The sequence below is a fragment of the Limulus polyphemus genome, unplaced genomic scaffold (assembly GCF_000517525.1).
Source record: "Limulus polyphemus unplaced genomic scaffold, Limulus_polyphemus-2.1.2 Scaffold533, whole genome shotgun sequence".
NCBI lineage: Eukaryota > Metazoa > Arthropoda > Merostomata > Xiphosura > Limulidae > Limulus > Limulus polyphemus.
The window spans coordinates 496817-517743 of NW_013666143.1; the positions used below are offsets into that span (position 1 = coordinate 496817).

Consider the following 20927-nt stretch of genomic DNA (forward strand, 5'->3'; position numbering starts at 1 on the left):
AGATTTGAAAATCCACCGTGGTTAACACTGCTTTCTCCATAGTAAAGTCGGTGTCGAAATTCCTGGCATCACTTGGTCCTGACTGTAAGACAACAAAAAGTATAAAATTAACAAATTTATAAAGTACAGGAAAGTTATAATTTCTGTTTGACACATGATATAGTTACACCTGCAACATCAATAATGACTGGAATGTATATATACAACAATTAGGTACACATGTAATATGAATAATACCCCACAGCGGCTCAGCAGTAATATCAAGGAGCTTATAACGATAAAATTCGGGGTTCGATTCTTATGGTGAGCACAGTACGGATGCTCATTGTGCAGCTTTATGTCTAACATCAAACAAATAAGACAATAATAATTTTCAACTGAATTTCCTAAGAATTTATATTTATTAAGACTAAAATAAATTACCATTATATATATATATATATAACTTACAGAATAATTTTTACTTAAACTCTAATAATATTTTTACTGCACATTTTTCAATGAAGTTCAATAGGAACTGGACTAACAATAAGAAACATAAAACAGTAAACTAATACAGTCACGTTAAATTACTTTTTATTATACTTCACTTGTTTTAAATTAAATATATTGAATTTTTTTGTTATTAAATTTTATACGAACCAGTATGGGTTTGAAAGGTGGTTCTACCATTTTACGTTCAATTTTCTGCCAATTAACCGGTTTGAAAAAAGGCTGGTACGTTATATCTCCAGCATCGCTCGTAGACGTGCCTAATCTTTTACTTGGATCCTTTTCAAGTAGCTATTGAACGAAAAAAATATATATATTATCACATCCAGTACATTGACAACTTGAAGTGTAGCAACAATCACTAGAAATGTTGTGACGATTTGTTTGCTGTGACGCAAAGCCACACAATGGGCTATCTGTACTCTGTCCACCGCAGGGAATCGAACCCCAAATTTTAGCGTTGTAAGTCCACGAATTTACCGCTGACCAGCCAGGAACAGGCTGTGACGATTTAGTAAGAGGTCGTTTTTCCCCAAGTTAATTTTTTTAAATATCAAATATTCTATTAGCCCAAATACTTGTAAAAATTTAAATGGGTTGAACGTAGCCCACTGATTAACGTACGGGTCCTCGGTTCGCGTTCCGTTACCGCCAAAAACAAAAATCGTACTCTGTACGATTTGGAACCGTGATAAGAATGACTACTAAATCAGACAAGAGTAGTCCAAGAGTTGGCGGTGGGTGCTCTTTACTAGCTGCTTTCCATCTGGACTGTCAGTCTAATATACAGACTGCTAGCGCAGATAGCTCTTGAGTAGCTTTGCAAGAATATCCGAAAACAAACACAAACTAAATGCTGATAATCTAAATTTATTATTGAAAAACGTTTTTGAACATTTTACTGTGGAATAGTTTCATTATCAAGTAAAGTATTGTATAGCTAAAGAATTCAACTGTATATTTTAATGTTCTGTAATATCTTTCCATAAATAGATAGTTCAGTTTCATTTGTTTGCTTTTACTGAATTTATGCAAAACTACTTAGAGCTACCTGCGTTATAGGCGTCCGTAATTTTGAGGAGATAGAGTACAGGGATTACAGTCAGTCAACATCACCTACCGCCAACTCTTGGGCTACTCTTTAATAACGAGTAGTGATATTGACCATTACATTATAGCGCCTTTACTGCTGAAAGGGCGACCATGTTCGGCGACAGGTTTCGATTCTGCGACCCGAAGATTGTGAGTTGAGCGCTCAAACCAACAGTCCATGTCAGGCCCAAAATATTTCAATATCCTTAAGTAAGATTATGTTTTACTGTGTCTTGATAGACAGGAGAACCAAAGAATACGCAAGTGATGGAGCAAAATTAACATTTTAGACAAATATCGCGCCGCCTTCAGTGGCTCAGCGGTAAGCTAGAGGGCTAAAACTGCTCAAATTTGGAGTTCGATTCCTGCGGTGGGAACAGCATAGAGAGCCTGTTGTATAGCTTTGTGCTTAATAATAAACAAAGAAACAGGGAAATCCTCTAACCAAAAAATTACACTGAGTTTTACAATCAACCGGTTATAACAATGGTAATGTATTAATCACGTGACCCATTTTATTCCATTAAGTGCTGATTTCTACTTGAATAAGTTATAATTAATATAAATCGGTATTTGGAATTAATTAACATGGGATCATTATTAAGAAGACGTTTTTTCTGATGAACAAGAAGGCTAAAATAGTCTACCAGTGCTATAATCTGTTTCGCTTCCTTGCTGAGGAACCTCGGGTAGTAGGCTTCTTCGTGACACACAGACCAAAATAGTTCTTCTTCATCTGTTCCGTTAAAAGGCGATTGTCCTATCAACATCTCATACAGCAGGACTCCAAAAGACCACCAGTCTACCGATTGGTTGTACTGCTGACCCTTGATGATCTGAAGGAATTGCAAGTGAAAGATGATGGATCTTTACTCAGACACCCAAAACAACAGACGAATGTTGAAAGAGATTTTTTTCTCAAATTTAGCAATGGTTTTCGATTTACTGGCTTGGCGAGGAATACGAGTTATGCAAGATATAGGCCTTATTTAAACAATAACACGTGTAAGAGAGAAACGTATTGCAAACAAATTATAAATATTTCAAATACAAACGTCTGTTATACTATACTAAAACTTCTAATTTATTTGCATTACCAATGGTTCAGTGGTTAGTCTGTAGGCTTACGATGTTAAATATTGGGTTTCGATACTCGTAGTGAGCGGAGCACAGATAGTCCGTTGCGTAGCTTTGTGCTTAACAACAGCCAACTATCCAACAATCTAGTTTACTTAATAATAAATGTACATTATTGGAGGTAATAGTGAAACACACAGATGGTACACATACAAAAGTCACAAATAATGAGTAAATGGTTTATTGTACAATGTCTTATTATAGAAAATACACATGAAAAGCTGTAAAATGTATTAATTTTGTATTTACTTGTTTTACACTACCATTTATCAATGTAATATTGTGAAAGTTTTTTCAAAACGTCCTTTATAACACTCCATAATTCAGTTAAATTGTTTGGTTGCGATTTGATTTTCTCAGTTTCTATATATGCCCATAAAGCCTTAATGTTAATATTTAATCGGTGCTTTGTGTAGACAAAGCCATGGTTGCGAGGACTTGATTGGCCTAATTATTTGACCTGGTATCGTTTCACTACATACTTGGGATCACAGTCCTTCTGGAAGATAAATCTATGCCCGACAGGTCTTGTCCCTGAAAGACTGATATCGTGTACAAGAATCTGCTCTAACTATCAGCAGCCATATTTGTTTTGTAGGTCTCTAAGACCATTGGCCGAGAATGCAGCCAACACTGGACCCTAGCATGATTTTCTGTAGATGCTGTACGTTGATTGTAATTCCATGTTCCTCTCTGCCATCCAATATAATATTATTGAATTTTACCAAACAGGTTATTTTAGATTGATTTGTAAAAAGCACTCTCATCAAGATTTACGTATCTCATAGTTTGAAATCTGATAACCAGTCCATCCTCTTGGTTGGGTTATATCTCCAAAGGAATGGTTTCTGAGCAGTTAAACAGCAACTGAAAATACTCCGTGCCAATGTGTTCTGGAGGTAACATTCACACCTGTTCCTTCAGCTAGATTATTGCTACTGAATTGTCACGTAACACATACAAAGCACGACAACATCCTGAGTTAATTCATACCAAGTTTGCAGAGATTGAGCTTTCTATTTTGACCATTTATATCACTAGTTTAATGTATCCTCTTAAGTATTTCCATACATTGCTGAAATACGAGATCAGTCGCATGGAATAAATTTTATAGGCATTAGGCCAATGTGGCGCTGTCTAATTGGTTGGATGACAGCTAGTCACAATGTAAACTATCAACACGAGACTGTATTCTGTTACAATTAATTTTCACATTCACTTGTTAGTTTACCTTTATTGTTAAAACAATAAAATTAAAAACTTTGTTTAGTTTGAAATTGTGGTTTGCTCACACAATCAAAGATTTTTCTATTATTTTTTACTTACATGTTCTTTTTTATCCATAAGCTATATTTTTAAAGTAATTTATGCTATTGTTTGTTTTAACACTCAGTGTAAAGAATTTACCAAAAAAAGATTGAATGAAATCATTAATTTTCTAAGTAAAACACAGCAGTAATTATATAGGATTAATAATATCAATAGTTTTATTTTACAGTAATTATATGGGATTAATAATATCAATATTTTTATTTTACAGTAATTATATAAGATTAATAATATCAATAGTTTTATTTTACAGTAATTATATGGGATTAATAATATCAATAGTTTTATTTTGCTAGTAATTATATGGGATTAATAATATCAATAGTTTTATTTTACAGCAATTATATAGGATTAATAACATCAGTAGTTTTATTTTACATTTTTGTGTGACTTATGTCACTAGAAACTCTGTAACCAACGAAGTCATGGACAAACAAATACTTTGATGGAAATATAATTCAGAAAAATGTGTTTAAAAATAGATGGATTCCGTCAGTGATTATTGAGTCAAAAAATATTATTTCGTTAAAGATATGACTGCATAAAAGTTTTCAATTTAATTAATTGTTCGCTATTTTTTTTATACAGCAGTGTTTTATTTTGAAGCGGGTTGTCAGGCCTTGAAAACAGCTAATAGCATAAAACTTCATTCTAACATTCGTTGACATGAGTTCACCAATGTGCTCCGTTCAAGTTTCTGACGGGTGTCCAGTTGGCAATGTAAAACGCGTTCTCTACACCCACATGAAGGTTGTATATTCATGAGATGAAAAAAATTGAAGCTGCTCCCTTAAAGACAATGCGTATTTTATCTATTGAAGAGTCTTCTTGAAGGTCCAACAATTAATGTTGCTGCAGTCGAGATCTTAAAGGTTAATTTTCTATAAAGCTATAAGCTAAGTTCCAATTAATTTTGTTGAGAAGAAGACATCAGTGAAATCTATGTTATTTATTGACGTCACAATTTTTTTATATTTTATGTACTTTGAGAAAGTTATTTGGCATCTTATACTGCACAATTAAATATTACAAAGATTAAGATATCAAAAACAGTAACCCCAAATTTGGACGAATTAAAATTAATTTTGTGGGCGACAGTTGTTAAGACTATAATTATTTGGGAATTAGTAAGTGAATTTATTAAGGGACTAGTATTTTGTAACACGAATTAAAATCTTATAGTAATTTAAATTGTTAAAACGTACCTTATTTGCATCTGCTAGTGGGTTAACCATTTTGTCAGTTGATGGAGGATTCGCCTGACGTGAAAAAGAGGTCTCAGGTTCGATCCCGAACTCGGGGAATGCAAAAACTGGAGTTGTCGCACTCATGAAAATGTTAGGGAAGGTTTGTGAGGCTTGCCTCTGGAGCAATGTAGTCTGGTGTACCGCAAAAAATAGAAGTCTAAACTGGAGTTATCATACTAAACTAATGGAAATGTTAGTGAAGGGTTGGGAGGCTTACCTCTGGAGCAATGTAGTCTGGAGTACCACAAAACGTTGAAGTCTTTATCTGGTCACCTACGCCAAGTTTACACATTCCAAAGTCAGAAATTTTCACATGTCCTTCGCGAGTTAAAAGAACGTTGTCCAGCTTAAGATCCCTAAAACCACATACAAAAGTAGGAGGTAAACTTCCACGACACATCGGATCTCGGCAGTAGCATAAACAAGAATTGGTAATGCATTGTATGTTATAAGACTGTTAAAACAGTGAGAATTAGTATTCAGAAAATTTCATACAACTTGGTGTGTGTTTTAAGTTTGTGTGGTAATACTGTTAAAACAGCTGAAAAATACTGCTGATAAATGTTGACTCAATGTGGTGTATGGTGAATTAAATGTAACATCCGTAAAGTCAGGAGTTTTTAAATATGGCGATGTAAAAGACCATATAACTCCTGTGATAAAACAAACCCCAAGCTTTTATATGTATTGAAGCTGGTCATTCAACTGTATATCAAACCGACACATAAGGAACAACCGTTAACGTGTACAGAAACTAATTTTTCTAACAAGTTTTTGCAATGGAAGTAGTGCAAAATCAATTCTGGCCACCTGGTAATAAGGGCACTAATTACTACTGTTGTATAGTTCAGATGCTACGTTCTGGCCACCTGGTGATAAGGGCACTAATTACTACTGTTGTATAGTTCAGATGCTACGTTCTGGCCACCTGGTAATAAGGGCAATAATTACTACTGTTGTATAGTTCAGATGCTACGTTCTGGCCACCTGGAGATAAGGGCACTAATAACTACTATTGTATAGTTCAGATGTCACGTTCTATCCACCTGGTGATAAGGACCATAATAATTACTGTTTCATAGTTCAAATGGGTATTCTAGGGTATCTCATAAGCTCCCGTTCAAAATGTGCGGAAAACATATAGCCCGAGGATAGTGAAATAGGGGGTGAGCTCCGAATTCTGACTCCCCCCAACATTTCTCTCTCCTAAGGGTGCATGCTAAGCTGAATCGAGATCAGTCAAAAACCACGGCGAGAAAGGTGGGGGGGGGGGGTAATGGTACCAGATCCGAACACCGACATCTAATGACACTCCTTTTGGGGGGCAAGGGATAAATAACAAGTCTGATAGAAAGCAATTAATAATACAAGTGTCGAAAGTGTATACACACACACGTCTCTTGAGCTTTATATACAAATATATTATTTGCGTTCATTTGATTTTGAAATTTGTTTCATGAGTGTTATATTAATGTTTATTTCACGTTCAACAAATAATGTTTTTCTGTGACAACATAATTCAGTAATAATAATGAACACAATAAAGTAAATTTTCAAGAAACAACACACATCACAAATTTACCAGCAATGATAAGAAGAACTAAGAAATATTTGATATTAAGTTGAAACCAAACATTTGTTGGATATTTTAGAAGATTTTATAACGATGTACAACATATTTAGAAAATTAATAAATCAACTGAGTGCATACAAATATTTACATATGAAGATACGTAGAGTAGAAGGCCTAATTCCGTACAACTTAGGCTTACGAAACTCTTCTTGTGAAGACTGTTTCCCAGTTTCATCCTAATTAACAGGTTGATTAAAGCTTTGATTATATTACTAGACTTTTGGACAAAGATAATTTAGCGCGAAACAGTTTGAAAGATCAACCAAGAACAAAGCAAACCTTTCGATAATCCAGTAATATGTTATACGATGGCTGATTGATAAACTAACATACTTATTTAATGGAAGACTAATACAGATAGATATATCTTATTCACACGTTTAGGCCTAACCGCCATTTTTACATGTAATTTACTTTTCTACAGCTTCTTTCAGCACCAATACTTTTTTGTTTTTGATGATTTATTCACCAACATGATCAGGAACGTTTTCTGTTTGGACAAACACTGGTTAGTTTATAATAAATGTTTGCTTGTTGTATTATATTTTAAAATTTATAGCAAAGCTATACAAGGTTATCTGAGCATGGCGATCTGTAATTTTCAACTGATAGGCTAGAGAAAAGGCAGTTTAACCGCCAACTCTTGTCCGACCGTCACTCTTATAACGCAACAACGGCCACAGAGTCAGAGAGTGTTTTTGCGGCAACGAGTCTCGAATATTAAATACTCAGTCCGGACATGCTAACTACTAAACCACGCCAGGTGTATTTTATAGTAGACTTTTTTGTTATGTTTTCATTTTCATTTCCGTTTTCAACATCAAAACTGTATTTTATAACCAAATATAAGTCAGTAAATAACTATATTATTTGCTTGAATAATTATGAATACCTTAAATTCTTAGGTAAGCCTTCTTATTATAGCATATCTACTTAACAAAATAAATTACTTAAATCAGAGACTTTTTTGTTCATTTGTTTTTAAACACGAAGCTCACAACGAGTTATCTGTGCTGTGCCTACCACTGGTATTGAAACCGTTTTTAACACTGAGCCTCTAGGAGGCACCAAAAACTTTCTCCTCGATAGCTCAGCGGTTAGCTTTAGAGGTGGTAAGCACAGCGCAGACAGCCCATTGTGCAGCTTTACACTTGAAAAGAAAACGAAAAACCACGGAGTTTTTCGTTTTTCTCTACGTTAATTTACTTATGTTCAGTTTTCTTTTCTAAATGGGAGAATATTCCACACGTTTGATATTACAAGTAGGTAATAAAAGCAGGACTAAAATAAATAGTTTCATGTACTTTACCATGAAGGAAACTGGACTATATTTTAAAACTGATAACCAGTACGTACCTGTAGATTATTCCCTTCCTATGCATGAACTTCAGAGCTATGACTATTTCTGCAGCATAGAATCTAGGTAAGCAAAAATGTAAATTTGATTATTGATTAAAAATAACAACGTGCAAGGTTTATTTCGATAAATAAAATTCTCCAAAGTAAATAGATTGGAGATAGAAGTACATAATATCTGAATTTTAATGATGACTCGTACATGACTGCTAAAATAAAATTTTCTTAAGGAGACAATATATTGACGAGGTTGAAGGTCCCTTCAATAAACAATACAGGGATCTATGTTATATGTGAGAATTTAGGGATCAAGAAACGGATTAGAATGACCAATATATGGATTTAGGAATTTCAAAATGAAAATGAGGACAAATGATAACATTACCCCACACGAAAATATTACTGTAATGCCATGCACATATATTTGATCTTAACAATGGTTGAGAAGATTGGAAAATCATAAGAACAATCAACACATTCGAACTTTGTTTTTAACCGTAGGGTGCTGAAGATAAGCTGTAAAAGCAGAACATTGAATAGAAAAGGTTTATCCAGAATTAATGGAGAAATTTATCTTGTGAAGAAAACTGACATATTTGATGTAAGTATGTAAGTGATCTTCATTATTATTCACTGATACTTACGAAGTTCCAATCTTTTAATTTGATATGACAACAAAGCTTAAGAAACCTGTATGATACTTGGGTCACTCCAGAAATAAACCATTTACGTGTGAATGAAACAGACTGATTTTATAATTTTGAGCTGACATGTTTTACGAGAGACATAAAAAGATAGATAACAGTATTCAAGCTTACCTGGCTCTTTCCTGATCGAATTTTCCAGATTGTTGGATGTGAAACATTAGATCTCCACCACTCAGATATTCCATAACGAAGAAAAGATGGCTCTAGTAAGAACGAAAGGTACATTTGTAACACATGTTTTACAAATAATTTCTAGTTTCTGAGGACTGACTATTAGGTATCATTTTAAAATATCATAGGTAATTATCATTTTCTAGTTGACATTTGTCTAAGGAAAATCAAGTGAGATTAATATATAGAGCACTCTAAGAAAAGACACTTACCTCACTTTGAAAGGAACAAAAGAGTTCACACAAGAACGAGTGTTCGGTTCCAAGTACTAACACTTTCCTTTCTATCATCGCGCACTCCACGTCATCGTCTTCCAATACAACGTCCTTTTTCAGGCACTTAATAGCGAAATATTGCTCGTGTCCCTTTAGTTCTGCCAGCAACACCTAGGTGAAAGTTGAAAATTATTCGAATTATTTTGGAAGTTTTGTCATTCTCTCGTTAAAAACAGAACAAAATAGAGAAGTTTACGATAAAGTGTATCAAATAATTTATTCCTCTCTAAACGTATTCTATTTCAATTCTTACTCAATACATTAAATTTTGGATTCTTCCTATTTCATCCTCTTCTGTTTCAATTTCGCACTTTGTTCTTTCTACTGCTTAACCATTTAGTTTAAAATAAAACAGACACTTAACCAGTAATATAAATGTTTGCTGTAGACGTTATAAGTTGATTTCAAAGCGAGATATCATCCATTAGCTAATATAATCAAACTTACGTTCTTCTGTCCCTCTATACACGACAAGTACATAAAATACTTATATCATCAATTGAAAATTGTAGAAGAATTCCAGTTTTTCAAATGAAAGAAACAATTTTATTAAAACTTGAGTTCTGCCCGTTGGTGGTCTTGCTGCAATACTGCACGTTGTGCAGGAATATCGACAGCAGTATCCTTCTGTAGTAGTTAAGGTGATGTCTCGAGGTTATAGCATCATTTGTGTTTGAATGAGAATGACCAGTCACTTAGGTAACACCAGTCATTCGGGCTAAGTAGGAAACTTCTTGAGAACTAAGAAACACTGGACTTACTTAGTTTGATAGATGGATTTAGCTTGAATATAGAAGATCCAATAGAAGCGTTGTAAAGAACAAGTACAAACACTGTGTTTGTGAATAATAAAGACTGTTTACTTGTATTTTAAATTATGTTCAATTTCTTTATTCCCATCTCAAAATAAAATTATTCAGAAATATAGAATTACTTCGTAATCGGTACCTTGACCAAATCTCCTTTAATCTATCACATTGTTCTATAGGTAATTCAGTTTTACCTGGATATTTCACACGAAGTTTTCCCAAAGCGAATTATAAAATAAAACTTTTTATCTTACCTTACCAAAGCTACCCTTGCCCAAAACTTTCAGAAAGGTGAAATCGTCTAAGGCATACTTCTTAAATCTTACTCTCGAGTGTTTCCCTACGTCATTTTTATATGACCCTCGAGCTTGGAGGGTTTGTTGTTCTTTCCTCTGAGATGCTTCATTATATCCAGATGGCTTATTCTCATAACGTTCATCCAAGTCAATGCTTGACGGAGTGTATTGAACTGCAGTTTCAGATACAGGCTTATTGGTTTCTGTCTCATCTGGTTTTTGAGACACTGGACTAATCGGTGGAGTGCTAATGTCTGAAAAAAAAACACTTAATATTTATGGCATTTACCATAATTCTGATTTAAACATGTAATATAATGGACTAATCGGTGGAGTGCTAATGTCTGAAAAAAAAACACTTAATATTTATGGCATTTACCATAATTCTGATTTAAACATGTAATATATTGTTTAAATCAACAGTTCGACAAACAGAATAGCTTCCGAAAAGTGTTTAGGTTCTTATTGTTTAAATATACATCACATTTAGTAAGAAGTCTTGAGTTTGAGTTCTGTAAATTAATAAAATATTTACTGACAAGCATGTAAAATAAAATTGAAATGTGTATAATTAAACAAAAATAAGTAAATCTTTAAAGAATACTTTCATCCTCGGTACTTCACGGTTCAATAAATCGAATATTCAAATACTCGATTAAAAATTCAAATATTTAGCTTCATGAACATTCGAGATGCACCGAGGCCTAAACTTTCATGAAACTCTTATACTTCGTACAATTATCATATCATGTAAACATCTCCCTCTAGTGAACAAATATGAAAATATAGTTTAACAAGTAGAGGGTGGTCCAAAAAACTGTATCCATCATTTAAGTTATGCAACTTCTTTATACCGATTCTAAAAGTTTTATTTTGACTTCAAATAGTATTGAAGGATGTATGAAAATAAACCCCAAACCGTTAACGAATTAGAGCAACAGATAACAAATGTTTTCCATCGAACTAGAGTTGAAAATTATGTAACATGTCAGGTACACCGTCGTAGATGTCATGATTGTTCGAATGCTGGTTTGGTCCAGTTTGAGCATCTCAAATGATCCAGCAGTATACGTACAGTTAACATCTTCTAAACTAGGAGTTATTCCTAACATTGGCACCAAAAACTTAATGAAAACTAAATACCATTTATAAAATTAAGAATGACGTCAACACATTTACTGGTAGCTAGAAAATACCCAAAATTGCAATTTAAAAACTATAAGAATGAGTTCATTTCTGATATAAACAACTAGAAATCACAGCAACACCAGCATAAGCAACTATAGGAATAATACCATCACCGATATAAACAAAACCACACCATCACCGACATAAACAACTATAAATCATACCATCACCGACATAAACAACTATAAATAATACCATCATCGACATAAACAAAACCACACCATCACCGACATAAACAACTAGAAATCATACCATCACCGACATAAACAACTATAGGAATATTACCATCATCGACATAAACAAAACCACACCATCACCGACATAAACAACTAGAAATCACACCACCACCGATATAAACAACTAGAAATTACAGCAACACCGGCATAAACAACTATAGAAATAATACCATCACCGACATAAACAAAACCATACCATCACCGACATAAACAAAACCATACCAACACCGGCATAAACAACTATAGGAATAATACCATCATCGACATAAACAAAACCATACCAACACCGGCATAAACAACTATAGAAATAATACCATCACCGACATAAACAAAACCATACCATCACCGACATAAACAAAACCACACCATCACCGACATAAACAACTATAGGAATAATACCATCACCGACATAAACAAAACCATACCATCACCGACATAAACAAAACCATACCATCACCGACATAAACAAAACCACACCATCACCGACATAAACAACTATAGAAATAATACCATCACCGACATAAACAACTATAAATCATACCATCACCGACATAAACAACTATAGAAATAATACCATCATCGACATAAACAAAACCATACCATCACCGACATAAACAAAACCATACCATCACCGACATAAACAAAACCATACCATCACCGACATAAACAAAACCATACCATCACCGACATAAACAAAACCACACCATCACCGACATAAACAACTATAGGAATAATACCATCACCGACATAAACAACTATAGGAATCATACCATCACCGACATAAACAACTATAGGAATAATACCATCACCGACATAAACAACTATAACAATCAGACCATCACCGACATAAACAAAACCACACCATCACCGACATAAACAACTATAAATCATACCATCACCGACATAAACAGCTATAGAAATAATACCATCACCGACATAAACAACTATAACAATCAGACCATCACCGACATAAACAACTGGAAAACCCACAAACACACTAGAAACTATATCACGTACGGTAGGATAAAAAAGCAGAAATAATAGCCAGACACCTAGTGATTAAAAACAATTTTTACCTACCTTGTTTTCTATGTAAAACTTTAAACATATGATGATATTATATTTTATGGTAGGTTGAAATTAATTTCAAAAAGTATATTTCAAAATTGGGATAAATCTAAATTATACCAACTTTTAAACAAGTGCATAAAAAAGATTCAAGAATTTCAGAAAAATGTTCTCTCTAACCTTTCTTTACTGTGGATAAGACTTCAGATAGAAGCTTCTGGTTCACTCCACAGAGATTAGGGACATGTTTTTCACATTTATGGTGACAGTTGACTTTACACTCTGTAAAAAGTACAACCAAATGTTACAGACACATTAGATTTACAGTGACAGTTGACTTTACACTCTGTAAACAGTACAACCAAATGTTACAGACACATTAGATTTAAAGTGACAGTTGACTTTACACTCTGTAAACAGTACAACCTAATGTTACAGACACAAATAGTAACATCCAGAACGAATAATTTGTTTTGGCAACTCGTCTACTAATTCTGCACTCTAATGCAGTGGTCCCAAACTGGGGGATTTGACCCCCTGGAGGTCACAAGAAAGTATCAGGGGGCCATAATAAATACATATACTCTTCAGGAACTCAGTATCTATACTTTTATTGGCCTCAGTCAGGATGCGTAATGTTCTGAGTGTGAGAGAAGGAAGGACGTAGGAAAATTAATGAAAATATTGCACATATGTGAGTGTGAGAGAAGGAAGGACGTAGGAAAATTCTAAAACAGGGCCTTCAGACTTTCGTTACACCACTGATCGTAGGCGATATCATCTAAATAAAGCCATATGTATTTGTACGTCCAAACGGAAGCATCAGCAGACAAACATTAAAGAATTACCTAACTAAATAAAGCCATATGTATTTGTACGTCCAAACGGAAGTATCAGCAGACAAACATTAAAGAATTACCTAACTAAATAAAGCCATATGTATTTGTACGTCCAAACGGAAGCATCAGCAGACAAACATTAAAGAATTACCTAAAAATTAATTTTTCACCGCTAAGAAGTTACCCCCCTCTCAATTCCGTGGCTCAACGGTAAGTTTTAGGGCTCATAGTGATAAATGAATATTGGGATTCGAATCGCGGTGAGTACAGCGCAGAAAACCCAATGTGTAGTTTTGTATTTTACAGTTCATAGGAATGGGGGGGGGGAGGGGAATGGGCAATCTTAACAACAATTAATTAATTAATAAGTACTTTGGGTAATCATACATTGCCTGAAGATGATCCGCTCTCTTGTATTGAAACGTCATAGTTTTAATTGCTTAAAAAAACGATTCCTCAATAAAGTTAATCACAATATAAACTTATTCGGTGGGGTCTTAATAAAATCCATGGAGAATTTGGCACGCTAATTATCACATATTTCCCTCTTTACAAAGATATTAAAGTTGTTCATCTATAAACAGAATCATAAAATTTTTGAAAAGTTATAAGGTGCCAAAAATAATCTCTCAGTGTTCAAAATATCGTTATATGTTTAGCAAAGAATGCTATAAATATATTTCTCTTTTTAAATAAGACTGAGGTTCAAACAATAAAGCATGTTTAACCTTGTTTTTGCTACTGATTATAGCTGTACTGCAAGTAAACTTACGGTCACATTTTAAGCCTTGTCGGAAGAGTCCATACAACAGGGACCCACAGTGGTCACAGAATGTTGGGCTGAGGAAGTTGTGGGCACGGAACCTGTGAGGAACGTTGATCTTGAATCTTTCTCTCAAGTACTAATGAGAAACAAAACAGACTGGTAAACAGACACTTGTTTACTATGATGTACAAACAGGCGTAGCTAAAACTTAGATATTATTGATGTTTAAACACGTGAGAAACCAAAACCGACTGATAAACAGACACTTGTTTACTATGACATCTAAAGGGTAAGTGTAACTATAAACCTAGCATTGTCAGTCTTTAAACGCATAGCTGATAAAACTCTTGATGCTAGTTGTATAACATTTAAGTTTAGTAGCTATTGTCACAAAAATAAGGCAGCTTTTATTTCAACCTTCACTTTTTTTCGTATGATATTAGATTACAATGATCTTTGTGAACTCCTGTTCCTTTTTATAGCTCGATGGATATTATTAAATATGGTAGTACTTAATAGTAGGTATCGTGATGAAACAAAATGGCGGCCGTAAAAATCGCCGTTTAAAACCACCTTTAAAATGACTGAATAGTGACAATGACTAAAGCTTATTGTACTTATAAAGCCGCCTAAATCGCTATATATGTGTTTATGGAGTGAATGGAAAATTCCATATTTCAACGAATTTTAGTCTAATTAAGTAAGTGACTTTTTCAGACAAGCGTACAGAAAAAATAACGAACCTTATCGCTCAAATTTGTTCACAGAACTCTTCCGTTTGGGGTTCTAATTATTCCTTTCTTGTACCGGAAACGATGGTACATGCATAACGGACGATGCGCTAGCTAATTTGGGCATATAATTAGATTTGAAGGTAGACTGGTAGAGATCCTGATAAGAAATAAGCGCCCCACGATTGGTATTGCTGGTGCACAAAATATAGATAATAAAAAGGAAAGAAACGAGCGTAATAAGATAATTAAATTTTATAAAGACAAGTAGGGGTCGATCTATATGCAACCTAGCTAGCTGTAGTAATATAGAACGTTTTAATGCTACAAAAAGTATTGAAACCAGAAAGTCAAAATTAAAAAAAAACTGACTTACTTAAAATTTAAAAAATAAGAAAAATATAAAATTGTAAGCAGCTCAGTTTTTGTAGTTTTGAATTTCTTGTTTCGATACTTTTTGTAGCATTAAAACTTTCTATATTACTATAGCTAACTAGGTTACTTATATATCGATCCTTATTTGTCTTTATAAAATTTAATATTTTTATTATACTTGCATATATAGAGAGAAAAAAGAAATCGTGTTTGTTGGTCATCTGAAGTTATTGCTGGTAGTTTAAAAACACATTTATAATCAATCGAATACGTTTTCTTTTTCGCTTAGAAATTGTGCCACCTAGGAGAAACAAAATTATAAAAATATTATATCAGAAATTAAGAAAAATGATAAATCAAATGTTTACTAACCAATGTATTCTGAGATTCCTTCCCAGATCCGGGACATTTCCCTAAAAATTTGTCATGACATCTCTTGTGTACCGCGACTTGGCATGCTAGAAAAAAATATTGTGATCTATCTATATTTCTTGTGGATACTTTTACATAAACTGTCCAGCAAATAATGATTTAATAAGTTGTTTGTTTAAAATATATGCCTTGATTTTGGGGTATCATTGTCCTAGTATTAATTATTGGTTTCTAATTTTATTGTGATTAAAAAGGTAACAAATACGTTTATATGAATTTATCTACATATTGGCCAGAATCGTTGTTTATAAAAAATAAGCAAATAAGCGCAAACCTAAACTATATTCATGGAATTGAACTAACAATGTTTTATGTTTGTTTAGATACATGAGTATTAATTGAACACATTTTGTTATTTCACACAAGACAATCTGATCTATCTTTATTATATTTGATCTTCTAGAAAGCTATGGATCGGATTATACATTTAAGTTAATTATAATTTTATACTGTATCTTTGTTTGTGTGATAGTTATCTGAACTGCTTCTCCTAAATTTTAGTTGCTTTCCTTGTACATAGATGACGCCACAATAAAAAATTCATACAATAGTGTTCAGTCAGCCAAAAAAAAGGAGAAATAAAAAATAAATCAGAAGACATATAAGTCCTGACAGTCGTGTGGACGTAATATTGAATAGGAAGTTCTGTAACACTAAAGATTAGGGTCATTTGTTGAATATAAGACCTGCACATTTACAGCATCAAATAAGACAAACTTTTTCTGTTGAATTGTGTGAACGTTTTAAACATTATAATTTTTCTTCATTTTTTGTGGTATTAAAAGCTCATGAACGATTTAATTTCTCTAACACATCTGATATTCTGATGATTACAGGATATTATTAACTTTTTAATAAAATACCTCACATAAAACACCGTTTCATAGAAATTAATCCAGACTTACTTTCACACTGGTAGCCTTGTTTTCCAAATCCCCTAATAAAAGAGAGAAGATTAACAATAAACTTTAGTTTTTATAAAGGAAGTCTATAAAATAAAATAAAGCACACCGTTATTACATTGTTATCCAAGGTTCATAAAGTAGATTAATCAATAACAAAAATATTAGATTAAATTATAACCTTAAGACATAATAATATGAAGAACGGTGAATAATTAATACTTAATACGAAATTCTTTGTATTGTTTTACTTGGAGTGAGGATTAGAATCTTTAAATAACACGTTTCAGATAAACAAATATTGAATTTGTTGCCAATTATAAAATCAACTACAACAACAAACGTTCGGTGATTACTCTGAATAGCGTATTAACTTATGTACTGACGTCATCAGAATAAATTAAGAAATGACACATGACGTTCAGTATCACTTATAAAAGTAACATAAAAGAGAACTCTATAAAAAGACGGTAATCTTCAGTGCTTTATTTGTAATTAATTAGGAAACATTTTATATAAAAAAACACGCGTGTTTTAGCCCTATAATTACCTTCATTATTCTTACTATTGTACTTTTAAACATATTTCCTAAGCTGTTTATGTACAAAATTGCTTGTGAGTCTATGACTTTGTTAATCAGGGTCCCTAATAATAAATAAGTCACACAAAATGTAATAAAAATTATGTCAATATTACAACTAGTCCCGCGTTATATCGGACTTCCTATGTATTTTACAAAGAAAACGAGCGATTTCACCCTTTTGTTATCAGTTCTTTATACTGAGCGCTATAATTGACAAAAACGTAAAATTATTCAATACCTGGACCAACCGGTAGTGGGAGGAATAAAAACAACTTGATAATTTGAGGAATCAATAGATGTTAACGAATATGATAAATAAATGTACCACAGAAACTCCTTGCAGAAAGCACAAAATGTGGGTTGTCTGAAGAACTTGGCGATGAACTTGTGACCTTTAACCTCGTGAACTTTATGATGCTTTATAGCACCACGTCTTCTGGTGATTCCTCCTGTGCTTTTCTGGTGGCCATCGAAAAGGGACACTGAACGTAACATAAAAAATTTACTATCAAAATTGAAAATTCTTTTAGGATATATAACGATAAAACTCACTCTCTTAAGTTTGATCTCTTGAAACCATAAATATTCTCTCAGCTAAGGTGGTTAACCTTTCATCAATAAAAATAAGAAAAGTATTTCTGAAGAAACCTGAGTAAATTGGTGAAAATGGAAAACATACCCTTAGCGAAAACGGTAAAAATATTTTAGCTGATAATTAAATATATTCTTAACGAGGCCGGTAAGAATATCTTAGCTGACCTATTTAACAAATAATAATTAAATGTATCCTTAACGAAACCGGTAAGAATATCTTAGCTGACCTATTTAACAAATAATAATTAAATATATCCTTTATGAAACCGTAATATCATTTTGCCGAATTACTCGACAAATACTAATAAAAACATCCTTAATGATCATACGAATCCAGTCTTTTAGAAAGTTTGACAGCTATACATACGTCCTGGAATAGTTTTTTTGCCCTCGTTTAGTTTAGGTAATTCAACTTCTCAAATTTCTAATGCTTCCCATTTTCTGACTTGGCTACAACCCGGTAGTTTTCAATATTTTTTTTAAATTTATATTTAAAACAGGTTAATATCTTACTGTTATGTCCCCCGTGGGTCAGTGGTAAGTTTAGGAACTTACAATGCTAAAGTTCGGGATTCGATTCCCCTTGATGCACAGAACGCAGATAGCCCATTGTGTAGCTTTGTGCTAAATCAACAAGTTACTGTGCTGAAGAAAACTGTACTATTAACAGGTGGTTTAACTTTAATTTTAATACAATTGTTTATTTAATAGCAAATAAAAACCTGCAGGTTTCAAGAAACTGGATCCAATTTAAATAACACGTAATTTTACTTATGTGATGCATGGATTTGAACCGCGAAATTAAGAAAATTATATTTTAAAATGAGTTCTTTTAGAATTTGAAGTGATGATAATAAAGTACGGTTATTTAAAGCACTTCCGTGGCTCAGTAAGTGGGCTTAAACCGGTAAAGATCGGGTTTCGATACCCGACCTTGGGTAAAGCACCGATAGCTCATTGTGCAGCTATTTGCCTTACAGAAATGTAAAGGAGCAGGTTAAGATTCCATATATATATATATATATATTTCACAAGAGGTTTTGGGGAGCACTTTTACAATGTTAGAGTGGGTTATTAACCTTGGAATTGACATAATTATCTATATGTCCTTTTTTTTTTTACTTTATGAATATCTAGCATAGTATATGCAGAGTAACGCATAGACAACGGATACTAGTCCTTTTATTCAACCTATTACATCCAGCTTCTGAACTATAACCCCTTCACAACCGATGGCGCTTCGAGAGTACAACCTTTGTAAGTTGTTAAAGATATCACGGAATGATGTAGGCGTTGATAAAAGCTTTTCAAGGTTTTTTACCAGACGTTAGGGTACAGTAATAAAAAATGTATCTATCTATTTATTTAACCAGAAAGGCCAAAAAGACTGTTGTTACTGAAATTTAGAGAAATTGCAAATCATTTTACAAAGGGCCTAATCTATCGATATTTCGCATATCGCGAATATATTCACGTGGATTCAGGTTAACGAATTCAGTGAAAACAACGTCATTATCGATATTTCGCCTATCGCGAATATATTCACGGGGATTCAGGTTAACGAATTCAGTGAAAACAACGTCATTATCGATATTTCGCATATCGCGAATATATTCACGTGGATTCAGGTTAAGGAATTCAGTGAAAACAACGTCATTAGCTGAAGGGTTTTGGAGATGAAATCAAAATAAGAATCTTATCGGCAATCTATCTTGTTCAGCGGAGTGTGATTGGCGTAGTAATAGCTTATTAATTTATTCGACTTCCAGCAGAAGGTGCTGAAACTTAATTAATGACGGGCCTGATGGTTTTATAACTTTCAATTTGTTACACTGATGAATGATCATAGCTAATAAGGCGCGGGCGAATAGATTAAACTAAAAATCTGGTGACAGCGTGTTTATTAAGATAATCTGGTGCGATTACATTTATGAAACTACTCTAGAAAAAAAAAAACGCTCCTACCTTCGCCTTCTCTATAGAGCCGCACTTGGACGTGAAGTCTTCCACTCGGACGAAGTTTTAGCTACCGAAAAAAAAAATATCGGTTGTAATAAATAATCTTCAAATAAATCCAACTTCATAACACACTGTGTTACAACACCCGTACTGTCTTTTATTCAACACATTAACTTTGAACATAGTAACCTTTATATAACTTCGCAATACATTACGTTAAACTGTATATATGTATGTATGTAGTTCAAAGTTAAATTATGATGTGCTTTAGATAAATAGAAACCTTGTATAGTAAATTCAGTTTTAAAAATTGTATATGTTGTTGTTTTTACTATAACGTACTCAAAAGAACGCAGGAAGTGGGGGGTGCAGCTGTGACACCACATGACGAGGGGGAAGTGTTGTGTCAGTGCAGCCACACCCCACATGACGAGGGGGAAGTGTTGTGTCAGTGCAGCCGCACCCCACATGACGAGGGGGAAGTGTTGTGTCAGTGCAGCCACACCCTACATGACGAGGGGGAAGTGTTGTGTCAGTGCAGCCACACCCCACATGTCGAGGGAGAAATGTTGTGCCGGTGCAGCCGCACCCCACATGACGAGGGGGAAGTGTTATGTCAGTGCAGCCACACCCCACATGACGAGGGGGAAATGTTGTGCTGGTGCAACAGGGTGTTCTCCTTAAATTATTATTATTATTAATAATAATCC

General features: G+C 33.6%; 1 protein-coding gene across 1 annotated transcript in view; it reads right to left on the reverse strand.

Annotated features, from left to right (window-relative positions):
- LOC106458922 (putative protein kinase C delta type homolog) overlaps positions 1-20284 on the reverse strand; it is a gene marked incomplete at its 5' end in the record, with an annotated part of 22532 nt that extends 2248 nt beyond the window's left edge. The window contains 14 exons of the mRNA XM_022385291.1: positions 5-82; positions 643-783; positions 2232-2420; positions 5515-5653; positions 8287-8349; positions 9105-9196; positions 9377-9550; positions 10503-10798; positions 13217-13318; positions 14648-14777; positions 16120-16205; positions 17085-17116; positions 17990-18146; positions 20224-20284. Coding sequence (XP_022240999.1) covers positions 5-82; positions 643-783; positions 2232-2420; positions 5515-5653; positions 8287-8349; positions 9105-9196; positions 9377-9550; positions 10503-10798; positions 13217-13318; positions 14648-14777; positions 16120-16205; positions 17085-17116; positions 17990-18146; positions 20224-20284 — 1740 coding nt within the window. The remainder of the gene's footprint in view (positions 1-4; positions 83-642; positions 784-2231; positions 2421-5514; positions 5654-8286; positions 8350-9104; positions 9197-9376; positions 9551-10502; positions 10799-13216; positions 13319-14647; positions 14778-16119; positions 16206-17084; positions 17117-17989; positions 18147-20223) is intronic.
- Positions 20285-20927: the final 643 nt, after the last annotated feature.